Source organism: Mus musculus, chromosome 7 (assembly GCF_000001635.26).
Source record: "Mus musculus strain C57BL/6J chromosome 7, GRCm38.p6 C57BL/6J".
Classification (NCBI taxonomy): domain Eukaryota; kingdom Metazoa; phylum Chordata; class Mammalia; order Rodentia; family Muridae; genus Mus; species Mus musculus.
Genome location: NC_000073.6, coordinates 13,450,541 through 13,478,520, shown reverse-complemented (window position 1 = coordinate 13,478,520; position 27,980 = coordinate 13,450,541). Strand labels below are relative to the sequence as shown.

At 39.2% G+C, this 27,980-nt stretch overlaps 1 protein-coding gene and 1 non-coding gene across 3 annotated transcripts; both read right to left on the bottom strand.

Moving 5' to 3' along the window:
* Positions 1–3,590: 3,590 nt before the first annotated feature.
* LOC115486832 lies at positions 3,591–3,731 on the bottom strand. The gene has a single exon (XR_003947164.1). It is a non-coding gene; the product is annotated as a small nucleolar RNA SNORA48 (small nucleolar RNA).
* A 1,339-nt stretch (positions 3,732–5,070) lies between these two features.
* Bsph1 (binder of sperm protein homolog 1) lies at positions 5,071–27,680 on the bottom strand. 2 transcript variants are annotated; one of them, NM_001033418.4, is made up of 5 exons: positions 27,535–27,680; positions 20,246–20,266; positions 8,193–8,222; positions 6,254–6,385; positions 5,071–5,564 (listed from the first exon to the last, which is right to left on the bottom strand). In NM_001033418.4, exons 1-5 carry the CDS (start codon positions 27,605–27,607, stop codon positions 5,419–5,421), a joined length of 402 nt encoding a protein of 133 aa, NP_001028590.1. In that variant the 5' UTR covers positions 27,608–27,680; the 3' UTR covers positions 5,071–5,418. The 2 variants fall into 2 exon arrangements, with proteins under 2 accessions (NP_001028590.1, NP_001288611.1); NM_001301682.1 differs by lacking the exon at positions 8,193–8,222.
* Positions 27,681–27,980: the final 300 nt, after the last annotated feature.

Here is a 27,980-nt window from a genome sequence, read left to right as displayed (position 1 = left end):
ACAATAAAGAAATCACAGAGACAACCCTGGAGAGAGAAAACATAGGAAAGAGATCAGGAGTCATAGATATAAGAACCACCAACAGAATACAAGAGATAGAAGAGAATATCAGGTACAGATGATAAAACAGAAAACATGAACACAGCAGTCAACAAAAATGCAAAATACAAAAATCTCCTAACCCAAAACATCCAGAAAATCCAGGACACAATGAGAAGACCAAACCAAAGGATAATGGGTACAAAAGAGAGTGAAGATTCCCAAATTAAAGGGCCAATAAATAATTTCAACAAAATTATACAAGAAAACTTCTCTAACCTAAAGAAAGAGATGCTCGTGAATATACAAGAAGCCTACAGAACTCCAAATAGATTGGACCAGAAAAGAAATCCCTCCCATCACATAATAGTCAAAACACCAAAAGCACAAAACAAAGCAAGAATTTTAAAAGCAGTAAGGGAAAAAGATCAAGTAACATATAAAGGCAGACCTATCAGAATTACAAAAGACTTCTCAACAGAGACTATGAAAACTGGGATGTCATACAGACCCTAAGAGAACACAAGTGTCAGCCCCAGCAAAACTCTCAGTTACCACAGATGCAGAAACCGAGCTATTCCATGACAAAACCAAATTTACACAATATCTTTCCACAAATCCATCTATACAAGGATAATAGATGGAAAAATGCCAACACAAGGAGGGAAACTACACCCTAGAAAAAGCAAGGGAATAATTTTCTTTCAAAAAACTCAAAAGAAGATAGCCACACAAACATAAAAATAACATCAAACATAACAGGAAGTAACAAACACTACTCCTTAATATCTCTTAACATCAATGGACTCAATTCACCAATAAAAAAACAGACTAACAGACTGGATAACGTAAACAGAACCCAGTATTTTGCTGCTTACAGGAAAGGCACCTCAGTGTTAAACACATACACTGCCTCAGAGTAAAGGGCTAGAAAACAATTTTCCAAACAAATTGTCCTGAGAAACACACTGTAGTAGGCATTCTAATATCAGATAAAATCGACTTACAACCAAAATATATCAAAAAAGATAAGGAGGGACACTTTCATACTGATCAAAAGAAAAAACTACCAAGAAGAACTCTCAATTCTGAACATCTATGCTCCAAATGCAAGGGCACCCACATTCATAAAAGAAACTTTACTAAAGCTCAAAGCACACATTGCACCTCACACAATAATACTGAAAGACTTAAACAACCCAGTCTTTTTTTTTAATATTTTTTATTATTACGTATTTTCCTCAATTACATTTAGAATGCTATCCCAAAAGTCCCCCAAACCCCCCCCCACCACCACCACTTCCCTATCCACCCATTCCCATTTTTTTTTTTTTTGGCCCTGGCATTCCCCTATACTGGGGCATATAAAGTTTGCCTGACCAATGGGCCTCTCTTTCCATTGATGACCGACTAGGCCATCTTTTGATACATATGCAGCTAGAGTCAAGAGCTCCGGGGTACTGGTTAGTTCATAATGTTGTTGCACCTACAGGGTTGCAGATCTCTTTAGCTCCTTGGATACTTTCTCTAGCTCCTCCATTGGGGGCCCTGTGCTCCATCCAATAATAGCTGACTCTGAGCATCTACTTATGTGTTTGCTAGGCCCCGGCATAGTCTCACAAGAAACAGCTATATCAGGGTCCTGGATAGATCATAGAAAAACAAACTAAACAGAGACACAGTGAAACTAACAGAAGTTATGGACCAAATGGATTTCACAGATATCTATAGAACATATCATCATAAAACAAAAGCTCCTTCCTCTCATGGCACCTTCTCCAAGATCAACCATACAATCAGTCATAAAACAGGCCTCAACAGATTGAAGAAGGTTGAAATCATCCCATCTGTCCTATCAAATCATCATGGACTAAGGCAACAAAAACAACAGAAATTCCACATACACATGGAAGGTGAACAATGCTTTACTCAATGATAACTTGGTCAAGGAATAATCAAAGAAAGAAATTTAAGACTTTTTAGAATTAAATAAAAATGAAGGCAAAACATACCCAAACTTGGGACACAATGAAAGTTGTGCTAAGAGCTCTGAGTGACTACCAAAAAAAAAGTGGAGAGAGAATATTATAGCAGCCTAACAGCACACCTGAATGCTCTAGAACAAAAAGAAGCAAATACACCCAAGAGGAGTAGATGGCAGGAAATAATCAAACTTGGGGCTGAAATAAACTAAATAGAAACAAAAAGAACTAGACAAAGAATCAACAAAACCAGGAGCTGATTCTTTGAAAAAATCAACAAGATAGATAAACCATTATCCAGGCTGACCAGAGGATACAGAAATAGTTTCAAATGAACAAAATCAGAAATGAAAAGGAAGCTATAACAACAGAAACTGAGGAAATTCAAAAATCATCAGATCCTCCTACAAAAGCCTATACTCAACACAATTGGAAAATCTGGATGAAATGGGCAATTTTAAAGACATACACCAAATTTCAAAGTTAAATCAGGATCAGATAAACTGTCTAAACAATCCCATAACCCCTAAAAGAAATAAAAACAGTCATTAAAAGTCTCACAACCAAAAAAGCACAGGACCTGATGAGTTTAGTGCAGAATTCTATCAGACCTTCAAAGTAGAACTAATACCACTACTCTTCAAATTTTCGACAAAATAGAAACAGAAAGAACACTATCCAATTCATTCTAGTAAGCTACAGTTATGCTGAAGCCAAAACCTCAGAAAGACCTAACAAAAGAGAGAGAACTTCAGACCAATTTCCCTTATGAATATCAAAAATATTCAATAAAATTCTCGCAAACCGAATCCAAGAACACATCAACATGATCATTCACCACGATCAAGTAGATTTCATCCCAGTGATGCAAAGATGGTTCAATATATGGAAATCCATCAATGTAATCAACTACATAAACAAACTCAAAAAAAAAATAAAATAAAACACATGATCATTTCATTAGATGCAGAAAAAAGCATTTGACAAAATTCAATTGCCCTTCACATTTAAAGTCTTGGAAAGATAAGGAATTCAAGGCCCACACCAAAATATAGTAAAGGCAAAATATTGTATTGACCCCTGTCACATGGTCATGGACTCAGTTATGGCTCTCAGGAGCAGCTCGGACAGGGACCACGCCAGCACCTTAGGTGGCAGAGATGGCAACTCACAGGCAACTCCTCTCCACCCTCGAGTCTCCAGTCCCATCCCACTTCATACTACTCAAGCTGTTCCACTTCTCTTTCTCTTCCATCTGATCACCACATACTCACACATTGTGATGGCTCCTGCTGCAGGCTGGTCACACAGTTGGCAGGCCTCTGGCTGACATCCTTCATCCATGATATACAGGGCATGGCAGCAAGTGGATGTCTATGGCCCAAATGAGCCATGTACTGGAGGGCAAGCCTATGGTTGACATGACAGTCTACAGGTTTCTGTTTGTCTTCCTCTTCCCACAATGTACTGCCTGGATTTGATTTGATTTGATTTGATTTGATTTGATTTGATTTGATTTGATTTGATTTGATTTGATTTGATTTGATTTGACTTGATTTGACTTGATTTTTATGAGTCCTAGGTTTAAGGCAGCTTTGGCCACCTAGCCAGGCATCAGGCTAGGATGAACAAAGGGCTGCCATCTGCTCTGGCCCTGACTGATTTAAAAACAGCACCAACAAGGTGTCTTTTTGCCCATTGCCAGAGGTGTCTAATTTTTAATTACATTTATTTATCTTTAATTGTGTAGAAGGAAGAAGGGTCAGAGGACAATTTGCAGGAGTGTGTTCTCTTCTTCTACTATATGGATTCTCCTTCTACTATATGGAACTCAGGTCATCAAGTTTGGTGGCAAGCACTTTTACCCACTGAATCATCTGATTAGACCCTACGGTGTGATTTTCAAATACCCCAATATTGCAGCAGGCATGATGGTAAGGCACTGTAATCCCAGCACTTGGGAGGCTATGGTAGGAAACTCACCAGTTTAAGGAAAACCATGCTTATTTACCAAAATGTTATGAACATTGCAAAATGCAGACACTGAGAGGGGCAGCTCAGTGTGAACCTATTTAAGGCCCAAAAAGCTTGAGAATGGAGACCTAATTTTGGATTCTTATAATAACTCTTATGCCCAGCTCTAGACCACTTTTCAGGCAGCTTCAGGAACTGCCTTTGTTTCCTGGATAAGAAAAGACACAGATATAAACCTTGAACACATATATTCTTAGCTTGCTCCTTTTAGGAACCAAGTAGGTGCTGATGTCAGGTGAACTCACCTAGCAGCCAAGAAGAGCCAAGGTCTTTATAGGCATAAAGATTGTTGCCTGGGTTCTAAGGTAAATATGGGACCTGGCATCCTGTCAACCCTCCACCCAACCAGGTGTCATGTGATCATGCTGACAAGCTCACTTCATCTCTTTCAATTACCTTGTTACATATAGCAACAATCCCATGATGGTTGAGGTTTTCACAGGCTCCTTCATGTTCTGGATGAATAGGAGACAGTTATAATGCCCACCAATTTGCACAGTGCCAGATATGGCACCTATTGTCTAGTGCTGAAATTTTCTCAGTATATTCTCTTCAAAATCCATCTTTGAATTCTGCCCAGTTGACTGCACCTTTTGGGAATTTTAAGAAGCTTTTGCTTCCCAGTAGAGTCTTCCAAGGTTGCTTTGTGTCACTGTGGTATTTCCATGGCAAACCCCTTTTCTTCTATTAGAATAGATTTAGGGGTCAGCTGTTCCCCTTTGGGGTGAAAGTATGAGGCATTTGCTGTGTATTCTTCACTGTCAGATACAAATGGTGCTAGAAGGGGAAAGGGAGGAGCATGATTTGACTTGGTTCAGATAAAAAGCAAAGTGGACACAGAGCAGGGGAAGATCTGTGTTCTCAAAATTTGGCCTTTGTTCAGCAATGAACTTCTGATTGTCTTAACTGTACCACTTTCATCTTCAAAGAAAATCAAGAATTTATGGAGATTTCCCAACTGAGTAGTGTGACAATGACAACAACAAAAACAAAAAACTACATTGACAGACTGCTTTCACACTGGTATGATTTTTAATGGCTTCAATTTATATGCCTAGCAAATAGAAAGTGGTGGTTGAAGAATAACGCTCCATCTTAAATCCCACAACCCATAATCTATACCCTAAGTTATCTATAGTCATAATCTATACCCTAAGTTATCTATAGTCAGAGCATCTTCAACTTGCATCTCAGAAAAAAGCTTTAAATTTTAACAAAAACTTTTAATGAAGATTCAACCTCTTCAGGAGGGAAAGTCCTTTCCAAAAAGAATTTGCATTTTTCTTCCTTCTCTCTACAACCAGTTATCTTCATTATTGTCGTTGTTGTCATCATTATCATCACCATTATCCAATAAATCTCATCACTCTATACAATATTTCCAAACTTGGTCTTTGTTGTAATTTGGGGTGAGTGAACACCACTTTTTCCCAAACACCTCTCCATCCTCTGTGCAATCCCAGTAGATCATATGTCTGTACCAGAAGGGAAAGGCACATGGAGCATAGTCTGTAAAAGGAAGAGTCAGTGGGAAGGGGAACACTTTCTTCTTTGCAGCACACACACACACACACACACACACACACTTTTGCACAATCTTCTCTTTCCTAGTCCATGTAGCTTATAAAAATGAGATTGCTACTACGTTGCAATTCATTTCTACTTGATGTTCTACTGGAGTTTTCTTATCAAGATGATGGAATCAAAAACATCTCTAATACATCTTTAATTCTATATAATTTGAAATTGTCAGAAATCACACACCTCGGGGACTTGGAAGACAATTCAGTATCTAAAGTCCTCACTGTGCAAGGATGAGGACCCAATTTTAGATACCTAGAATCCAAATAAAATCCAGGTATAGTATCACATGCCTCCAATCTCAACTCTAGGGGAAGATAGAAAGAAGTAAATCCCCTGGGCTTGCTGAACAGGTAGTTTCACCAAATCAGCAACCTCCACGTTTAATGAGAGACCCTGTCTCAAAAAATAAATAATAATAAAAAGGTAAAGAGTAATAGAAGGATAGAAGGAGATATATGACATACACTTAAAGCATGTGCTCTCATTCAACAGCAACAAAGAAGTTGTGTGCCTCTTATTTTCACAACGGAAGTTGCTCTGGATTCTGAGTTCCTGTCTATCACATCAAATGGTTCCCAAGACAAGGGATGACTATCTGTGAGTCAAGCACTTACCTGAAAGAGCACAGTATTTCCAGTAACCTTGGTAAGTCTTGTTCAAAGAACACCACTTGTGTTTCAGATTGAAATTGACACAGTCATAGAATATTTCACTTCTATACAAGAACGGAAAGACACATGCACCATCTAAAAGAACACAAAAATTCTTTATCAACCCTGAGTATGTTAGTAGAGTATTTTTTTAAAATGAATTACTTCCCTAAATGAGACATCTATGTCAACACCCACACAACACATCTCATAAAGAGGGTGGAAAGTATATAACGTCAGAAGGATGGAAAGGAGAGCTATGGAGAGCTATGGAATGCTATCAGACATGGAATGGCCATTGCAATTGTGATGAGCTGCCTAGCATCAAGCCAACATTCCAGTATGTATCTTTAATTGCCAAAATGAGTTAATTTTGGCAAATAATTAGTTACCAAGTTGAAAAAAAATACATGAAATGAGGAAAGGAATGTTAGGAATGTGAGAAGTAGGATGAAGTGTTAGAGATGGATACGATCAAAATACATTGTTTAAATATGTGAAATTGACAAATATAAACCATTTTATATAACACATTTTTAATTAAAATAGAATTACATCACATCTCCCTTCATTTAAATGTATTAGATTTATATTTTTAAAAAACTATTCTATTTTAAACTTCTAAGTGAGTTCTTTCAGGAGTAAAGGGATGGCTCAGTGGTTAAGAACACATATTGTTATTACAGAGGTTTCACGTTCAGTTCTAAGCATCCCAGTGTGGTAATTCACAATTTCCTGTAACTCAGGCTCCAGGGAGGATCCTATACATCGGGTCTCCTCATTTGCACTCACATGAGCATACCCAAATACATACACAAGCACATACATAACTAAGAAACTAAATGTAACTCCTTTAAAAATGTGAGTCCTTCCTCAGAATCCCTTACTTTAGCGATCAAAGCCACTATTAGAGCTGTGAACACCATTGTGAAAAAATAGTCAAGGCCTGGGTCTTAGGGTTTCCATTGCTGTGAAGGGATACCATGAACCTGGCACCTCCTGTAAAGGAAAACAATTCACTGGGCTTACAGTTTCTGAGGCTTTGTTCATTATTGCCATGGATCCAGAATGGCAGCATGCAGGTAGACATGGTGCTGGAGGAGCTGAGTGTTCTACATTGGTTGGCAAGGAGCATGAAGTGAACTGGCTTGAGTGACCTCCTCTAACAAGGACACACCTACTATAACAAGGCCACAGCTCCTAATAGTACCACTCTCTGTGAGCCTAGAGGGGTTATTTTTATTTAAACCACCATAATCTGGATTCCACAAGCATCGAAAATATTACTTATTTGACTCCAACTAGGTCGATACCATATTTTTCATATTGAAACATCTATAATATGGTTAGACAACTGATTACAAAAGAAAATGTTTTTCTACTTCAGTACTGTTTTGTTCATAATGCCCCAAATTATTATTGGCTGATTTTTATATATCTGGAATTCTTTACTAGAATAGCAAAAATTTTAAAGTCTAAATTTTTAGTGCTAGTAAGAACTCATGGAGGCATATTTCACTCTTTTGTCCATTTAAAAGGAACATATGCAATGTTTTATTTAAAAAAGGAGAAAAATTACTAAAAACAAAATCACTAAGTTCCTATTTTCTGGAATCAGAAGACAATGCACAGGGAATGAAGAGATGGCTCAGTGGTTAAGAGCACTAGATGCTCTTCCTAAGGATTTGGGATCAGTTGACAGTACCTATATGTTTGCTCACAAACATTTGTAACTTCAATTCCAGGGATTTGATGCCTTTTTCTGGCTTCCATTGACATTAGGCATTCATGTGGTTTATGAACATACAGACAGACAAAACACCCATACACATAAAATTAAAATAAAGAAAAACATGTGAAGAAAAAGAGCATATTAATAATGAAAATTTTCTGATCAACTTACCTTCTGTCTCTGGATTTCTAATTAAAGACTCTGAAAAATTAAAATTCAAGTAAAGTTCATTTCACTCATAGATTTTAAAATCCAGACTCTTCCGGAAAATGACAGTAATAGACATCTTAATCTGAGAAAGAGCAGTATTGACACAAGATTATGTCAAGCAAAAAACACCATGACCACAGCAACTCTTCTGAAGAAAAATACTTAATTGGGACTGGCTTACAGTTTCAAAGGTTTAGTCCATTATTATCATGATAGGAAGCATGGTAGCACATAGGCAGACATGGTTCTAGAGAAGGAGCTGAGAGTTCTACATCTTGATCCACAGACAGCAGAAGATTGTGTATCACACTGGGTGTAGCTTCAACATAGGAGACCTCAAAGGCCACTCCCACAGTGACACATTTCCTTCATCCAGGCCACATCTACTTCAATAATGCCACCCACTATGGGCCAAACATTCAAACACATGAGTCTGTGGTAGACATACCTATTCAAACCACCATAGATATCATACATTTTCAGATCTAGTTTTATGCTCCTGAAATTATTTACTTTATGGAAATCCTACATCCTTTTTCATTGCTGGGGACTGAACCCAGGCCTTGTGGATGTGGCAAATACTCAGCCATGCTTCCAGACCCTCACTGAGGAAATTCTTGGCAGGCTCTCTACTTATCCTATACATTTCTTTATATATAATTTTTATTAGAAATTTTCTTTATTTACATTTAAAATGTTATCTCCTTTCCTAGTGTCCCTTCAAAAATCCCCAATCATGTCCCCCTGCTACCCAAACCACCCACTCCCAATCCTGACCATGGAATTCCCCTATACTGGGGCATGAAACCTTCACAGGACCTAGGCCTCTCCTCCCATTGATGACCAACTAGGTCAATCTCTCTTGCATATACAGCTAGAGCCACAAGTCCCATCATGTGTTTTCTTTGATTGGTGGTTTAGTCCCAAGGACCTCTGGGGGTTAGTTCATATTGATGCTCCCACTATGGGGCTACAAACCCCTTCAGCTCCTTAGAAACTTTCTCTAGCTCCTTCATTGAGGATCCTGTGCTCCATCCAATGGATAACTGTGAGCATCCACTTCTATATTTGCCAGACACTGGTAGAGCCTCTCAGGAGACAGCTATATCAAGCTCCTGTCAGTAAGAATTTGTTGGCATCTATCATAGCATCTGGGTTTGGTGGTTGTTTATGGGATGGATCCCTAAGTAGGGCAGTCTCTTGATGGTCGTTCCTTCAGGCTCTGCTCTGAACTTTGTCTCTGTAACTCCTTCAATGGGTATTTTGTTCCCCCTTCAAAGAATGATTCTGAGCTTCCATTTATCAGTGTGTTCTTTTCTGATTGGCTTACCTCACTCAGGATATTATCCACATCCATCCATTTGTCTAAGAATTCCATAAATTCATTGTTTTTAATGGCTGTGTAGTACTCCATTGTATAAATGTACTACATTTTCTGTATCCATTCCTCTGTTGAAGGACATCTGGGTTCTTTCCAGCTTCTGGATATTATAAATAAGGCTGCTATGAACATAGTGGAGCATGTGTTCTTATTACCAGTTGGAACATCTTCTGGATATATGCCCAGGAGAGGTATTGTGGGATCCTCTGGTAGTACTATGTCCAATTTTCTGAGGAACCACAAGACTAATTTCCACAGTGGTTGTACAAGCTTTCAATCCCACCAAAAGTAGAGGAGTGTTCCTCTTTCTCCACATCCTCACCAGCATCTACTGTCCCCTGATTTTCTTATCTTAGTCATTCTGACTGGTGTGAGGTAGAATCTCTAAACCTGATAAGCAACTTCAGTAAAGTAGCTGGATACAAAATTTACTCAAACAAATCAGTGGCCTTTCTCTACACAAAGGATAAACAGACTGAGAAAGAAATTAGGGAAACAATACCCTTCAAAATAATCACAAATAATATAAAATACCTTGGTGTGACTGTAACCAAGCAAGTGAAAGATCTGTATGATAAGAACTTCAAGTCTCATGCCAGGGCCTAGCAAACACAGAAGTGGATGCTCACAGTCAGCTATTGGATGGATCACAGGGCTCCCAATGGAGGAGCTAGAGAAAGTACCCAAGGAGCTAAAGGGATCTGCAACCCTATAGGTGGAACAACATTATGAACTAACCAGTACCCCAGAGCTCTTGACTCTAGCTGCATATGTATCAAAAGATGGCCTAGGCGGCCATCACTGGAAAGAGAGGCCCATTGGACACGCAAACTGTATATGCCCCAGTACAGGGGAACGCCAGGGCCAAAAAAATGGGAATGGGTGGGTAGGGAAGTGGGGGGGGGAGGGTATGGGGGACTTTTGGGATAGCATTGGAAATGTAATTGAGGAAAATATGTAATAAAAAATATTTTAAAAAAAAAGAACTTCAAGTCTCTGAATAAAGAAATCAAAGAAGATCTCAGAAGATGGAAAGATCTCCCATGCTCGTGGATTGGCAGAATTAATATAGTAAAAATGGCTATCTTGTCAAAAGCAATCTATAGACTCAATGTAATCCCCCATCAAAATTACAACTCAATTCTTCAATGAGCTAGAAAGGGCAATTTGCAAATTCATCTGGAATAACAGAAAAACTAGAATAGTAAAAACTATTCTCAACATTAAAAACACCTCTGGTGGAATTACCATCCCCTGACCTCAAGCTGGTTTACAGAGCAATGGTGATAAAAACTGCATGGTACTGGTACAATGACAGACGGTAGATCAATGGAATAGAATTGAAGACCCAGAAATGAACCCACACACCTATGATTAGATCTTTGACAAAGGAGCTAAAACCATCCAGTGGAAACAAGACAGCATCTTCAACAAATGGTGCTGGCTCAAGTGGTAGTTATCATGTAGAAGAATGTGAATTGATCCATTCTTATCTTCTTGTACTAAGGTCAAGTCTTAGTGGACCTAGGAACTCCACATAAAACCAAAGACACTGAAACTTATAGAGGAGAAAGTGGGGAAGAGCCTCAAAGATATGGTCAAAGAGGAAAGATTCCTGAACAGAACAGCAATGGCTTGTGCTGTAAGATCAACAATCGACAAATAAGACCTCAAAAAATTGCAAAGTTTCTGTAAGGCAAAGGACACTCTCAATAGGACAAAACAGCAGTCAACAGATTGGGAAAAGATCTTTACCAATCCTAAATCCAATAGGGGACTAATATCCAACATGTATATAAAGAACTCAAGAAGTTAGACTCCAAAAAACCAAATAACCCGATTAAAAAATGGGGTACAGAGCTAAACAAAGAATTCTCAACTGAGGAATACCTAATGGCTGAGAAGTACCTAAAAAATGTTCAACATCCTTAATCATCAAGAAAATGCAAATCAAAACAATCCTATACATTTCTTAATGACTACATTGGCTTCATTCCAAAGTACTTCATCATCCATGTAAAATAGACTTCCTCTTTTATCAGGTCTGAATGGCTCTTAACATTAAATATCCAGAAAAGTATTTATAATGTATTTATTTTTTTATCAGCAACAAAGCCAGATTCTAATAATTTTTGACAGCTTTGCTAGTAATCTGTTGTTTTATATCAGCTTACATGTCATTTCTCTTTCATAATATCACATATATTAGAGGTTCCCTCTCTAGTCAAATTAACTAAAAATTGTGGACAATATATAGTCCTGTGTGTATGGGTTTAGTTGGAATGGCATTCTAATTAAAATTCCAATTCCATTACAAATCACAGCTGATCAAAGTGCAAAGAATAAATGTCTATGAAGTGTTCAGCCACAGATGAAACATGTATATCATATGCCCTTCCCCTGAGGCTCAAGGAACATCACGGATGAGGGAGAGGAAGATTATAATACACAAAGAACAGGTAAGACTGGACCAGGGAATCCAATGCCCTCTCCTGGCCTCAGTAGGCACCAGCATTAATATATACATACCCACATGCAGACACACACACACATATGCACAATTAAAAGTAAAATAACCCTTTTTAAAATAGTAAATTAAGAATAAACTATCAACCAGTAAGGGAATTTTAAAGAAAAACATGCTTTGTAGTATATTAAGCTGTTACTAAATTGATCATATGAATAGACACAAAAAAATCTGATTTGTCATTTTTTAAGTGCTCAGTATTTAAGAAAAGAAAAAAATTAGTTTGATATATCCATAATGACAAATTTAATTGCTTAAAGGTACTGATAAAATCATTATTTTTAATTTTTAATACTTTTGCTAATTCTTTGAGAACGTAATATATTATACTTTTATAATACTCCCTCTAGTAGGTTCTCCCAGATCCATACCCCATTTCATGCTTACCTAAATTTATGGCCTATATATGATTGGGTAAGTTGCCATCCACTGGATTGTGGTTGACTGAGTCCATACTCTTTAAGATAACTAACTTTTCCTCTTTCAGCAGCAATCAATTATCAATAGCTCCTTGACTATTTTCTTGCTTACCTCACCATGCTTAAGAATTTATTGGTATCCCCATAGATTACTGCAGCATTCAACCCTCATCACAAAAGCTTCTTCTGTAGTAGATGGCAATTAACAGACACCCACAACTACTTAACATGCAGAGAACAAGAGATTGTAGGATGCTCAGTCTTAAATGGGACATCTATAGCACACTCTGTTCTCCCCAGACTCAGGGATTATTGTGAATGCAGAAGAAATGTAGTCAGATGGCCCAGAGCAGAGCCAGTGCTCCAGACCCCCTCCCACAAAAAAAAAAAAAAAAAAAAAAAAAAAAAAAAAAAAAAACAGCTTGACTCCCAGGAGGTCCATCAAAACCAGGCTCACAGGTGAGACACCCCCTACCCGAATACCTGGCCTAACTGTGACCCCTACAGGGCCCAGCTTAGGTGGAAAAAATCTGCCCTGCCCTACCCTGTCCTGCTGGAGACACATTTTCCTTCCAGCCCACAATTCAACCTGGGGCAGAGCCTACACTTCAGACCTGTTCCCACCCACATACAGCTTGACTCCCAGGAGGTCCATCACAACCATGCTCACAGGAGGGAGAGGATCCAGTCAGAAACACTGAGGCCAGTTAACACCTGATATTACAAATGGTGAGAGCCAAGCACAAAAGCATAAGCAACAGAAACCAATGCCACTTAGGAACATCAGAACCCAGTTCTTCCACCACAGTTCTCTCTCCAACATACATAAAAAGCAAGGTTCTGATCTAAAATCCTATCTCATGAAGATGATACAACAACCTTAAGGATGACATAAATAACTCCCTTAAAGAAATACAGAACACAGGTAAACAGGCAGAAGCCCTTCACGAGAAAACACATAAATCTGTTAAAGAAATACACGCAATCAAACAGGTGATGGAATTGAATAAAACTCTCGAGGTTCTAAAAATGGAAATAAACAATAAAGAAATAACAAAGGGAAGCAACCCTGGAAATGGAAAAACTAGGAAGGAGATCAGGAGTTACAGATACAGACACCATCAACAGAATACAAGAGATAGAAGAGAATCTCAGGGGCAGAAAATACTGACGCAAGCTTCAAAAAAAAAAAAAAATACAAAGTGCAAAAAGCTTCTAACCCAAAACATTCAGGAATTCAGGATACAATGCAAAGACCAAACCTAAGAATAAAAAGAATACAGGAAAGTGAAGATTCCCCCAATTCAAAGGGCCAGGAGATATCTTCAACAAAATCATAGAAGAAAACTCCACTAACCTAAAGAAAGAGATGGTCATAAACATACAAGAAGCCCATAGAACACCAAATAGATTGGACCAGAAGAAAATTCCTTCCATTGCATAATAATCAAAACAGTAAATAAACAGAACAAAGAAATAATATTAACAGCTATAAGAGAAAAAGGCCAAGTAACATGTAAAAGCAGATCTATCAAATTACAACAGACTTCTCAACAGAGACTCTAAAAGTCAGAAGATCTTGGGCAGACATCATGCAGACTCTAAGAGAACACAAATGCCAGCCCAGGCTACTATACCCAGCAAAACTCTTAATCACCATAGATGGAGAAATGAAGATATTCCATGACAAAACTAAATTTAAACAATATCTTTCTACTAACCCAGCCCCACAGAGGATGATAGAAAGAAAACTCCAACACAGGGAGGGGAATTACACCCAAGAAAAAACACAAAATTAATTTCACAACAAACCCCAAAATCACACAAACATTATACCATCTCTAAAAACAAAAATAACAGGGACCATGAATCATTGCTCATTATTGTTATTATCTCTCAATATCAATGGATTCAAATACCCAATTAAAAGATATAAGCTAACATCTGGCATACAGAAAACACACATCAGTGACAGACAAGACCTCAGAGTAAAAGGTTGGAAAATTTTTCCCAAGCAAATGATCCTAAGAAAAAAGATGGAGTAGCCACTCTAATATACAATAAAATATAATTTCAACCAAAAGTAATCAAAAGAGACAGGAAAAAATAATTCATACTCATCAAAAACAAAAACGAAGACAAAAACAAAACAAACAAACCAAAAAAACCTACACCAACATGAACTCTCAATTCTGAACATGTACACCCCAAATGCAAGGGCACCCATATTTGTAAAACATTACTAAAGCTCAAAACATACATTGAATCCCACACAGTGATAGTGGGAGATGTCAACACTCTACCCTCAACAATAGACAGATCATGGAAATCGAAACTAAACAGTATATATATATCTTTTCTCAACACCTCAGAATACATTCTCCAAAACTGACCATATAATGACACACAAAACAAGCCTCAACAGATACAAGAAGATTAACGTAATCCCATCCATTCTATCAGATCTCCATGGAATAAGGACAGTCTTCAATAAAAACAAAATAACAGAAATTACATATACACATGGAAACTGAATAACTCTCTACTCAATGATAACTTGGTCAGGGAAGAAAGAAAGAAAGCAATTAAAGACTTTCTGGAATTTAATGAAAATGAAGGCACAGAATACCCACATTTATGGGACACAATGAAGGCAGTGCTAATATGCAAATTCATACCATGGTGTACTGGCTAGTTTTGTGTCAACTTGACACAGCTGGAGTTATCACAGAGAAAGGAGCTTCAGTTGAGGAAATGCTTCCATGAGATCCAACTGTAAGGCATTTTCTCAATTAGTGATCAAGGGGAAAGGACCCTTGTGGGTGGGACCATCTCTGGGCTGGTAGTCTTGGTTCTATAAGAGAGCAGGCTGAGCAAGCCAGGGGAAGCAAGCCCATAAAGAACATCCCTCCATAGCCTCTGCATCAGCTCCTGATTTCTGACCTGCTTGAGTTCCAGTCCTGACTTCCTTGGTGATGAGCAGCAATGTGGAAGTGTAAGCCAAATAAACCCTTTCCTCCCCAACTTGCGTCTTGGTCATGATGTTTGTGCAGTAATAGAAACCCTGACTAAGACACCATGGAGTACCTTCATTTAAAAAAAATGGAGAGATTCTATACTAGAAACTTAATAGCACATCTGAAAGCTCTTGAACAAAATGAAGCAAAGACATCCAAGAGGAGTAGACAGCGGAAATAATCAGACTCAGAGATGAAATCAACCAATTGGAAACAAAGAGAACTATACAATGAATCTAAAGTACCAAGAGCTGGTTCTTTGAGAAAATCAACAAGATAGATAAACCCTTAGCCATACTAACTAAAGTGCACAGAGACAGTATCCAAATTAACAAAATCAGAAATGAAAATGTAGATATAACAACAGAAACTGAAGAAATTCAAAAAACACCACATCCTAATACAAAAGCCTATTCTCAACAAAACTTGAAAATCCAGATGAAATTGATGATTTTCAATATGGGTACCATGTACCAATGAAGGCAAGATAAACTATCTAAACAGTCCCATAGCCCCTAAGGAAATAGAAGCACTCATTAAAACTCACTACAAAAAAAAAAAAAAAGGGCCAGATGATTTTTGTGCAGAATTCTATCAGACCTTCAAAGGAGACCTAATACCAATACTTCTCAAACTATTCCACAAAATGGAAACAGAAGTAATACTGCCTAATTAATTCTATGAAGCCACAGTTTTGCTGATACCTGAACCACACAAAGACCCAACAAAGAAAGAGAACTTCAGGGTTTGTAACCCTATAGGAGGAACAGCAATATGGACTAACCAGTACCCCCTGAACTCCTGTCTAGCTGCATATGTAGCAGAAGATGGCCTAATGGGCCATCATTGGAAGGAGAGGCCCTTGGTCTTGCAAAGATTATATGCCCCAATACAGGGGAATACCGGGGCCAGGAAGCAGGGGTGGGTGAGTTAGAGAGCAGGGTGGGGGAAGGGTATAAGGGACTTTGGGGATACCATTTGAATTGTAAATGAAGAAAATATCTAATAAAATTTTCAAAAAAAAGAGAACTTCAGACAAAACTTGCTTATGAATATCAACCTAAAAATACTCAATGAAATTCTCATAAACCAAGTCCAAGAAAACATCAAAACAATCATTCATCACAATCAAGTAAGCTTCATCCAAGGGATGCAGAGATGGCTCAATATATGAAAATGGATTAATGTAATCCACTATCTAAACAAACTCAAAGAAAAAATCACACATGATCATTTCACTAGATGCTCACAAAAGCCTCTGACAAAATACAACACTCCTTCATATTAAAAGTCTTGGAAAGATCAGGAATGCAAGACCCATACCTAAACATAATAAAAGAAATATACAGCAAACCAACAGCCAACATCAAATTAAATGGAAAGAATCTTGAAACAATCCCACTAAAATCAGCAACAAGAAAAGAATGTCCACTCTCTCCCTGTTTATTCACTATAGTACTCAAAGTTATAGCTAGAACAATTAGATAACAAAAGGAGATCAAGAGAATAAGAAAATGAAACTAAATAAAAAGAAGGAAAAATAAAGTATATGTGTAAAGCAGGAAAAAAAATTAGGAAGCAAGATGTCAACTTACCACTATTTACAGATGATATGATAGCACACATAAGCAACCTAAAAATTTTACCAGAGAACTCTTACAGCTGATAAACAACTTCAGTAAAGTGGCTGGATATAAAATTAGTTCAAACAAATAAGTAGTCTTCCTCTACACAAAGGATAATTGAGGTGAGAAAGAAACTAGGGAATAAACACCCTTCACAATAGTTACAAATAATATTAAATATTTTGGCATAACTCTAACCAAGCAAGTGAAAGACCTGCATGACAAGAACTTCAAGTATCTGAAGAAAAAAAAAAAAGAGGAACACCTCTGAAAATGGAAAGATCCCCCATGGTCATAGATTGGTAGGATGTTATAACATACTAAAAATGGCCGTCTTAATAAAATCAGTCTACAGACTCAATGCAGTCCCCATCAAAATTCCATCTCAATTCTTCACAGAGATAGAGCAATTCTCAACTTCATCTGTAATAACAGAAAACCCAGGATAGCAAAAACAATTCACACCAGTAAAAGAAGTTGGGGTATCACCATCCCTGATCTCAAGTTGTACTAAAGAGTAATAGTGATAAACACTGACTGATATTGGTACAGAGGCAGACTGGTAGATCAATGGAATAGAAGTGAAGACCCAGAAATAGACACACATACCTATGGTCACTTGATCTTTGACAAGCCAAAGAAATATAGTGGAAAAGGGACAATATTTTCAATAAATGGTGCTGGTGTAACTGGCAGTCTGCATGTGGACAAATGCAAATTGATCCATTCTTATCTCCTTGTACAAAGCTGAAGACCAACTGGATCAAGGACCTCCTTATAAATCTAGATACACTGAATTTAGTAGAAAAGAAAGTGGGAAAAAGCATTGAACACATTATCACAGGAGAAATTTTAGAACACCAAGAACTCAGGCTCTAAGTTCAACAATTGACAAAGGGACCTCATGAAACTGGAAAGCTTCTGTAAGGCAAAAGACACTGTCAATACTACAAAATGGCAACCTACACATTAGTAAAAGATCTTTACCAACCCTAGATCTAATAGAGGACATTATCTAAAATATACAAAGAACTCAAGAAGGTAGACTCCAGAAAACCAAATAACCCAATTAAAAACGGGATACAGAACTAAACAAAAAATTCTCAACTGAGAAATTTTGAGTGGCCAAAAAGCACCTAAAGAAATGCTCAACATCCTTAGTCATCAGTGAAACGTAAATGAAAATGACCCTGAGATTCCACCTCACACCAGTCAGAATGGCTAAGATCAAAAACTCAGGTGACAGCAGATGCTGGCAAGGGTGTAGAGAAGGACGTAGAGAAAGAGGAATTCCCCTTCACTGCTGGTAGGATGGCAGGCTGGTAAAACCACTTCAAAAATCAATCTGGCAGTTTCTCTGAAAATAGTTCTACCTGAAGACCACCTATACCACTACTGAGCATTTAGCCAAAATACACTCCAACATATAACAAGGTCACATGCTCCACTATGTTTATAGCAGCCTTATTTATAATAGCCAGAAGCTGGAAATAGCCCAGATGTCCTTCAATGAAAGAATGACTACAGAAAATGTGGTACATTTACAGAATGGAATTCTACTCAGCTATTAAAAATGGCAACTTCGCACACTTTGTAGGCAAATGGATACAACTAAAAAATATCATCCTGAGTGAGGTTACCCAGACCCAAAATGACATACATGGTATTTACTCATTGATAATAGATATTACCCCAAAGTCTCAGAATAGTCATGATACAACTCATAGACCATATGAAGCTTAACAAGAAGGAAGACCAAAGTGTAGATGCTTCAAACTTAGAAGGTATAACAAAATAATCACAGGAGGCAGAGGGAGGAAGTCACCTTGGTAGAAGAGTGGAGGAGGAGGAAAATAGGGGAGCAGGACCATGTATGTGAAGAGACATGAGAGAATTTCAGAGGGCCAGGAGGATGAACAGATATAAGTAGCAGTGGGATGTGGGCAACTGGGAGAAATCACTTGAAAATCCCAGACACCAGGGATGTGAAAGGCTCCCAGAACCCAATGAGGATGACATTAGTCAAAATACCCAACATTGGTGAGATAGCATCAGAAGAGACCACATCCAGTAGATAGACATGGCCCTCAGTAGAGGGATGGGACCACCCACCCATTTCAAAGTTTTAACTCAGAATTGTTCCTGTCTAAAGAAATGCAGGGACAAAAATGAAGCAGAGACTAAAGGAAAGGCCATCCAGAGACTCTCCCACCTCGGGATCCATTTCATCTGCAGCCACCAAACCTCAACACTCACTATTGTTGAAGCCAAGATGTGCTTGCAGACAGGAGCCTGGTATGGCTGTCTTCTGAGAGGCTCTGCCAGTACCTGACTAAGACAGTTGCAGATACTCATATCCAATCATTGGACTGATCCTGGTGACCTCAATGGAAGAGTTGGGGAAAGGGCTGAAGGAGCTGAAGGAGGTACTGCAACTCCATAGGAAGAACAACAGTATCAACTAACTTGACCCCTAAGAACTCCTAGAGATTAAACCACCAACCAAAGAATATATGGACCTTTCCATGGCTCCCAATAAATATGTAGCAGAGTACTGCCTTATCTGGCATCAATGGGAGGGAAGCCACTTGGTCTTGTGGAGGCTTGATGTCCCAGAGAAGGGGGATGCTAGAAGGGTGAGGTGGGAGTGGGAGGATGAGTGGGGGAGTACCCTCTTGAGGCAAAGGGAAGGATAGGGAAAAAGAAGGGGAGGGGAATAATATTCGATATGTAAACAAATAAAATTAAATTAATAAAGTAAAAATGTTTTCAGAGTCAGATACAGTGGATGAATATAAGGAAAGAATGTTTTCCATACACAGCAGGACTGTTACACATTTGAACTCACAGCTACTGTGACAGCAGGCACAAGACCATTACAAATTCAAACCATATAAAACCCTTAATTATTTTAAAGTAACTTACTTTCCCTTGTATATATTCATAAAATAATATTTTATATTTTAAAAATATGAAGTACCAGTGACACCACTTACTACAACATTTTTACAATGTCTCATAAAAGGATTTTAAAAACACACTCACCTATAGTTGGTGCATAATAATCTGAAAAACACAATTAGAAACAAATACTTATTTCAAGAGACAAAGTACCTCACTAAATTCAATTATTTAAAAAAAATGTATTCTTAAGTTGCCCACTTGAACTCACAGTGGTTGTGATACCATGCACAAGACCTGTGCAAGCTCAAGCCATACAAAATTCTTAACTATCTTTAAAGTTAAGCATTAAAGTATCATGGCTTGTACAAGACAAGAGAGTACCCTGAGTGATTATGACTCTAGTCCAGTGGCCTCAGAGGTCAGTGCAGGGCTGAGCGTTGGCTCTAGTGGCCAGGGTCCCATCAAAGAGTAGAGCTTTGCACAGAGACTGAAGTGGAAATTATGAAACCTGCATGAGCCTGAGCTAGGTTCTCTACATCTATGTTATGTTTGTTGCCTTGGTGTTTTTATGGGACTCCTAATGGGAGTGGGATATATTTGATAGTTTCACCTGTCCAGGGGACCTTTTTCCTCCTCTTGGATTACTTCACTTAGCCTTGTGCCATGTTCAATTGATATCCTTGGAGACCTGCTTTTTCTGAAGGGAAACAGAGGAAGAATGAAGGTGTTGGGTGAGAAGGAAGGTGCTGGGGAAGCAAGGGGAATGGAGGGAAGGGAAACCACAGTTGGAATGAATTGTATGAAAGAATATCTTTTTTAAAATGGCCCCTTGGTCTTGCAAAATTTATATGCCCCAGCACAGGGGAACGAATGCCAGGGACAAGAAGTGGGAGTGGGTAAGTAGGGGAGCAGGGTGGGGAGAAGGGTATAGGGGACTTTGGGATAACATTTTAAATGAAAATGAAGAAAATATCTAATAAAATTTTTTTAAAAATGGAGTTTTGGTCACTCAGGTCATTGTGAGAGTTGTCTTCCAATTGCTGAAGTTCCAATTGTTGCTGCAGAAATTTGACTCTAAACAACTGTGTTTCCAACGTTATTCTGGGCTTGTGTCTCTAACCACAGCTCCCAGATAGTAGACAGACTTTATTGGATCTGAAATTGCTTTCCTGTCTCCAGAAAATTCCTAGAACCCAGGGTGTCACTGAGGTTTTGACTCCACCTAGTCACCTTGGTGTTGAGTGTCCACCCTCACCCTTGATCTTATTGGCATATAACCAATACAGGATGATGCCAGCATTCCATTTGGTAATGAACACTATGTTTCATCAGCCCCCTAGCTGAACTGCATGCAGTAATTCCTCTAGGAAGAGTTACAGAAAATAGAACATCCCAATAGGTTCAGGAGAAAAGAAAGCCATAACAAACACTCCAACAAGTGCATAAAAGAGACAAAACAACACAAAAAAGAAAATGTAACCCAACCTCTACTTATGATCTATCACCTACCAATCAATTTTACTATATGGTGATCCAAAGTTACATAAATTAAAAAGACAAATGTCTTTCAAGAAGAGTAATTTTGGCCAGGCGTGGTGGTGCATGCCTTTAATCCCAGAACTCGGGAGGCAGAGGCAGGCAGATTTCTGAGTTCAAGGCCAGCCTGGTCTACAAAGTGAGTTCCAGGACAGCCAGGGCTATACAGAGAAACCCTGTCTCGAAAAACAAAAAGGAGAAGGAGAAGAAGAAGAAGAGGAAGAGAAAGAGGGAGAGGGAGAGGGAGAGGAAGAAGGAAGAAGGAAGAAGGAAGAAGGAAGAAGGAAGAAGGAAGAAGGAAGAAGGAAGAAGGAAGAAGGAAGAAGGAAGAAGGAAGAAGAAAGAAGAAAGAAGAAGAAGAAGAAGAAGAAGAAGAAGAAGAAGAAGAAGAAGAAGAAGAAGAAGAAGAAGAAGAAGAGGAGGAGGAGGAGGAGGAGGAGGAGGAGGAGGAGGAGGAGGAGGAGGAGGAGGAGGAGGAGGAGGAGGAGGGGGAGGAGGAGGAGGAGGAGGAGGAGGAGGAGGAGGAATTTTGGAGGTGCTCCCTAAGACTAACATCAAATAAGACTAACATCAAAGTAATGAGAGCTTTAAAACAAGAAAACATAGGCTATTGAGTGTGCAGCCCTAAATGGAACATCCCTGTCAGTGGAGCTAAGGAAACAATGCAGAAAAGGAAGCACAAAAAAATGTAAGAGGCAAAGTGTGGAGAGAAGTGTGAAATGATGTTCTCTGGACATAGCATGGTTTAGCTATCACATTTGTAGCAGCTGTGGTTATCTTGCAAATGATCAATATAACCAAAGTTACAGCATAAACAGGGGAGATGTGGGAGGTAATCTCTGTAGATATGTGCCTTACTGGGAAGCTATTAACAGACAAAAGCTTCTAGGAGAGAACACCATTCTTTTTTGAGGGTTTAGCTACTGATAGGATTCTATAGCTCCCATGTCTGAATTGCCTATACCCATGCTCATATGGGTGCCATTAACTAGACTTAATGGATTATTCAAAAAAAAAAATTGGAGTCACAGGCAGCAGAAGACACAAAGCCCACCCTGCCTTCATGGGACAGGTGATGGGTATCAATATAAGGAGTAAATAGTTGATAGAGAGATTGGAAAGACAGGAAAATGGAGCAGTACATACACCGTGGAAAGACTTAGATCTGGAGATATGACAAGATGTAGCAACAGTGAGCACCAGGCTGATATGAGTGGACTGCACTACCACCTAACACCTTGGTGATTTCTGTATCTGTGCTACCTCCAAAGACTATGTCTGGGTATATGATTCTACTGCAGCCAGTGTCTCTATTGATGTCTGTGGCCCATGTTACCATAAAAGGCCATGCAGATGACTATGGTCTTTACTGCCCCCTGAAGTCATGTTGATTTCCACTGCTGAGGCCATATGGAACTGAATGGCTTGAACTTCCACCTGAGTACATGGTGATGTCTGGGCCAGCACTGCCCTCAAGGGTCATGTCTGGATCCAAGTTCTTATTGATATGGGAATCTGTGTTGATGTTCATTGCCTGCAATAATACCAAAGTTCATGAGGATGCTCATAGTCTGGGCTACCACCTAAAATTATGTTGATGTTTGGGGGGCTGTGCTTCCTCTGGGAGACATACTTTATCTGAATGGACTGTTCTGCCACCTGAGGTCATGGTGATTTCCAGATTCATACTGACACTGAGTACCATTCCTGGGCCCATGGTTCTACCGAAGCCAGGGTCTTTGCTGATATTCATGATCTATGTTACCACCAAAGGCCATGTGGATGCTGGTGGTCTGTGCTGTCGCCTATGTCCATGTTGATACTCATGGAACATACAGGAGGCCATATTGATGTGGGTGGCCTGGGACACCACCTAAAGCTATGGAGATGTTTGATCCATGCTGCTGCCTGGGGCCATGTCTGGCTCAGAGGACCTACTGCATCCCAGTACTCTGTTGATGTTTGTGGCCAATGCTGCCACCAAAAGGCATGTGGATGTCCATGGTCTAGACTGCCACTTAAATCCATGTTTATGTTCATGGGCCTTACTTCCACTGGGGTCCATGTTGATGTGAATGACCTGCACAGCCACCTGAGACCATGGTGATTTCTGCAGTACAGGCTTCTCTAAGGGCCTTGTATGTATCTGTGGACCTACTGCAAGCTAGGGCCATATTCATGGTCTGTGTTGTCACCAGAACCATGTGAAAATCCAAAGTCTTATGTTCCTGCTGACTGTAAAAACCAAAAAAAACTACGTCTGCAGTTATATTGATGGCTATAGATGCATAGTTGAGAAATATGGACATGGAAGGCTTCTATCACAACCCCTAACCATACCCCCAACAAAATAGAAGCCTAACATTAAGCCATTGAAAAGAACTGTTAGAAACAAAGTATGGAGCTGAGATGAAAGGATGGACCATGTAGAGACTGCCATATCCAGGGATCCACCCCATAATCAGCTTCCAAATGCTGACACCATTGCATACACTAGCAAGATTTTACTGAAAGGACCCAGATGTAGCTGTCTCTTGTGAGACTATGCCGGGGCCTAGCAAACACAGAAGTGGATGCTCACAGTCAGCTAATGGATGGATCACAGGGCTCCCAATGGAGGAGCTAGAGAAAGTACCCAAGGAGCTAAAGGGATCTTCAACCCTATAGGTGGAACAACATTATGAACTAACCAGTACCCCTGAGCTCTTGACTCTAGCTGCATATGTATCAAAAGATGGCCTAGTCGGCCATCACTGGAAAGAGAGGCCCATTGGACACGCAGACTTTGTGTGCCCCGGTACAGGGGAACGCCAGGGCCAAAGGGGGGGAGTGGGTGGGTAGGGGAGTGGGGGTGGGTGGGTAAGGGGGACTTTTGGTATAGCATTGGAAATGTAAATGAGCTAAATACCTAATAAAAAATGGAAAAAAAAAAAAGAAAAGAACTGTTAAAGTGTGATAAGAGTTCTGAAGTTAGCTCTCCACAGTTGATGGCTTCTAGTATGGTGTGCAGAAGGGGAACAAATCAGTTCTATTTAAAGGGCTGGCTATTAGAGTTTGTCCATGTTCCAGTGAGTATAGAGATAACATAAATCAGACTTGTTTTTTAAGGGGTTACAAGGGGGAGTGTTGACATGGAAAGACTAGGAAATAAGTGTGATAGGGCGCATGATATAAAATTCCCAAAAATTCAGTAAAAATACTATGTTATCAATGGGGGTGGAGTCCCATGGTCCTGTGAAGGCTTGATGCCTCAGCATATGGAAATGCTAGGGTGGTCAGGCAGGAGTAGGTTGGTGGGTGGGGGAGCACCCTCATAGAAGCAGGTGGGAAGGAGAAGCGGAAAGGGATAGGGGGCTTGTAGAGGTGAAACTGGAAAGGGGGATAACATTTAAAATCTAAATAGATAAAATATCCAAAAAAAGAAAAAAGAAAAAAACATTGTAAATAGGACATGTTGGAGTAAATTAAGAGGGGAAATAAGGGTATATATACTTATATTTTATTGCATGTATGTATGTATTATGAAATTCTTAAGAATAAAGAAAACTTTTAAAAAATAGAAGAAACAGCAAACAAAAGAGGTTACCATTTGCTAGCTATTGGTTATATATTTTATTCCCAAAATAATAATTTCAATTCTGGAACAAGATCACTCAAACCAGCCCTCTGTGAACTGTTTCCAACGTTCACTTCTTCCTCTTCAGGTCATGATCATAAATGGTTTCAGCAGGTACCACTCAAGGCCTGTCTTCCCACTTGCCTGTTCAATCATTGACTGAAGATACTTGTGATGTTTAATTTTAAACTACCATGATATCATTGCCAAAATGCTAAGTAAGATTTGATGTTTTTCATTATTGGATTTCTCTGAAAGCAAAATGCCTCTAACTGTTGATCATATTCTCTCATCTTCAGACTGGCTATTGCAGTAATATGATCATTACAACCCATACTGACTAGAATCAGCTCTACAAGCCTCCAGTATGCACTTCAGTGGCTCAAGCAAAAGGTACTTAGCACTTGTCACCAAGCCAAGTCTGAGGCTCAACCCAATTAGATCCCTAGCACCCGCATAGCAGAAAGAAGAGACTGGACTCTCACAAGTTGTTCTCTGGCCATGATACGGGTACTGTGATGAGTCACCACCACCACCATCCCCAATCAAAACAACATAAAACAAAAACTGAAGTGACACCTGGAGATGGCTCCATGTTTAAGAGCCCTCAGCTCTTGCAGAGGACTTGGGTTCAGTTTTCAAGACCCACAAGGCAACTCACAACTGTCTGTAATTCCAGTTCCAGGGAATATCTTCCACCATCCTTGGTCACCAGACATGTACATGGTATTTATATATGCATGAAGGTAAAACACTCATACATAAAAATATGTCTTTGGAGGAAAAGGCACTGATGGTAGTGTTTGTAACTCTAGGAAGCAAATGTTCATAAACTGTCTAAAGGAGGATCATAAATAAACAACAGTTATATGACCAAAAGTAAAATATCACTGTATCATTCTAAGTACAGGATAACATACCCAGGATCCATGGAATCTCACTTTATATAGCAGAGATGATGATGATAATATATGGAGGAATAAGATGTCAATAACCTAAAAGGCCAGATGCTAAAAGTAGAAAGGTCTTAGGAACATCTTTTTTTTTCCAATTAGATATTTTCTGTATTTACATTTCAAATGTTATCCCTTTTCCTGGTTTCCCCTCCAAAAGCCCCCTATATCCTCCCTCCCCCTGCTCACCAACCCACCCCTACTGCTTCCTGGTCCTGGCATTCCCCTACACTGGGACATCAAGCTTTCAAAGGACCAAGGGCTTCTCCTAGCATTGATGACCAACAAGGCCTTCCTCTGCTACATATGCAGCAGGAGCCATGGGTCTCTCCATGTGTACTCTTTGGTTGGTGGTTTAGTCTCTGGGAGCTCTGAGTGGGTACTGGTTGGATCATATTGTTGTTCCTCTTATGGGGCTGCAAACATCTTAAGTAGCTTCTTGAATTATGTACGAGGTAAAAGAGAGAAATGGGCCAGCAAGATGGCTCAGAGGATAAAAGTGCTTGCTGACAAAGCCTGATGACCTGAGTTTGGTCCCCTGGAATCTATATGGTGGAGGAGAGAACAGACTCCTGCAAGTTTTTCTTTGATCTCTACATGCACACTATGATATCCAAGTGTATATTCACATACACAAATAAATACTATTTAAATTTTTCAACTAAAAATACATAGCTATGGCAAAAGTGTTGCCTTTCAATAATCATAAAATAGGAATTGCAGTTAATAGAAAAGTGGTTATACAAAGAGAATCTTCTCCTCCTTTTTTTTTCTCTTTCACTTTTAAATACTCTGGCTTTTAATTATTCTTAGATGCAAAGACATGCTGAGGAGTACTTGAATGAGTATATACTCTCAACCACTCCATAAAAAGTAATTTGCACAGCTCTGCCTAATGCTCACAACACTAAGACAGAAACCAGAATGGAATCCTTGCTTAAATAGCCATTTCAGAGTCACTCAAGACAACACGACTTTGATAAGGAAATAAAATGGGCTTTCCAAAACTGTCTCCTTTTCTCCTTATGTAAGCATTTCAAACATCAAAATAAATAGAGAACTTATTCTGTGGTATGATTTCTAGCTGGAGAATATCCCAATTTGAGTTTTTATTCTTTCTCCCCTTTCAGTTTTATCTTGCTAGCTTTGAACCTTTTGGAGGATCCTATTTTCAAGAGAAAACATGCCTTTTCATTTAATAGAACACACGAAGTCAGGGTGGCCTCTCCCCTACAGGAAATCTCAGAGTTTGTTACATATGGCAATGATGTACTAGGCTGCTTCATCAAAAACCCACCCCCAGCCATACTCACTTCATCCCTTACCTTCTACTTGAAAACTGAAAAGGCTGTGAAACAGGCAGATTGAAACCAATAGAAAATCCAAAGGCTGGGCCATGTTCCTGCTGTCAGGTTGGCAAATGTAGCTCACTCTGAAAATCTTGCAGGCCTGGCATCCAGTCACAGCCTCTGTCTCATTCTTGTCATGTCATCTCTCCTCTCCTCCCTCCTCCCTCCTCCCTCCTCTTCCCACTCTTTTTTCTCTGCAGAGCTAGATCAAGTCTGTTACTTTTTCTTTTTTTTTTTCCATTTTTTATTAGGTATTTAGCTCATTTACATTTCCAATGCTATACCAAAAGTCCCCCATACCCACCCACCCCCACTCCCCTACCCACCCACTCCCCCTTTTTGGCCCTGGTGTTCCCCTGTACTGGGGCATATAAAGTTTGCAAGTCCAATGGGCCTCTCTTTCCAGTGATGGCCGACTAGGC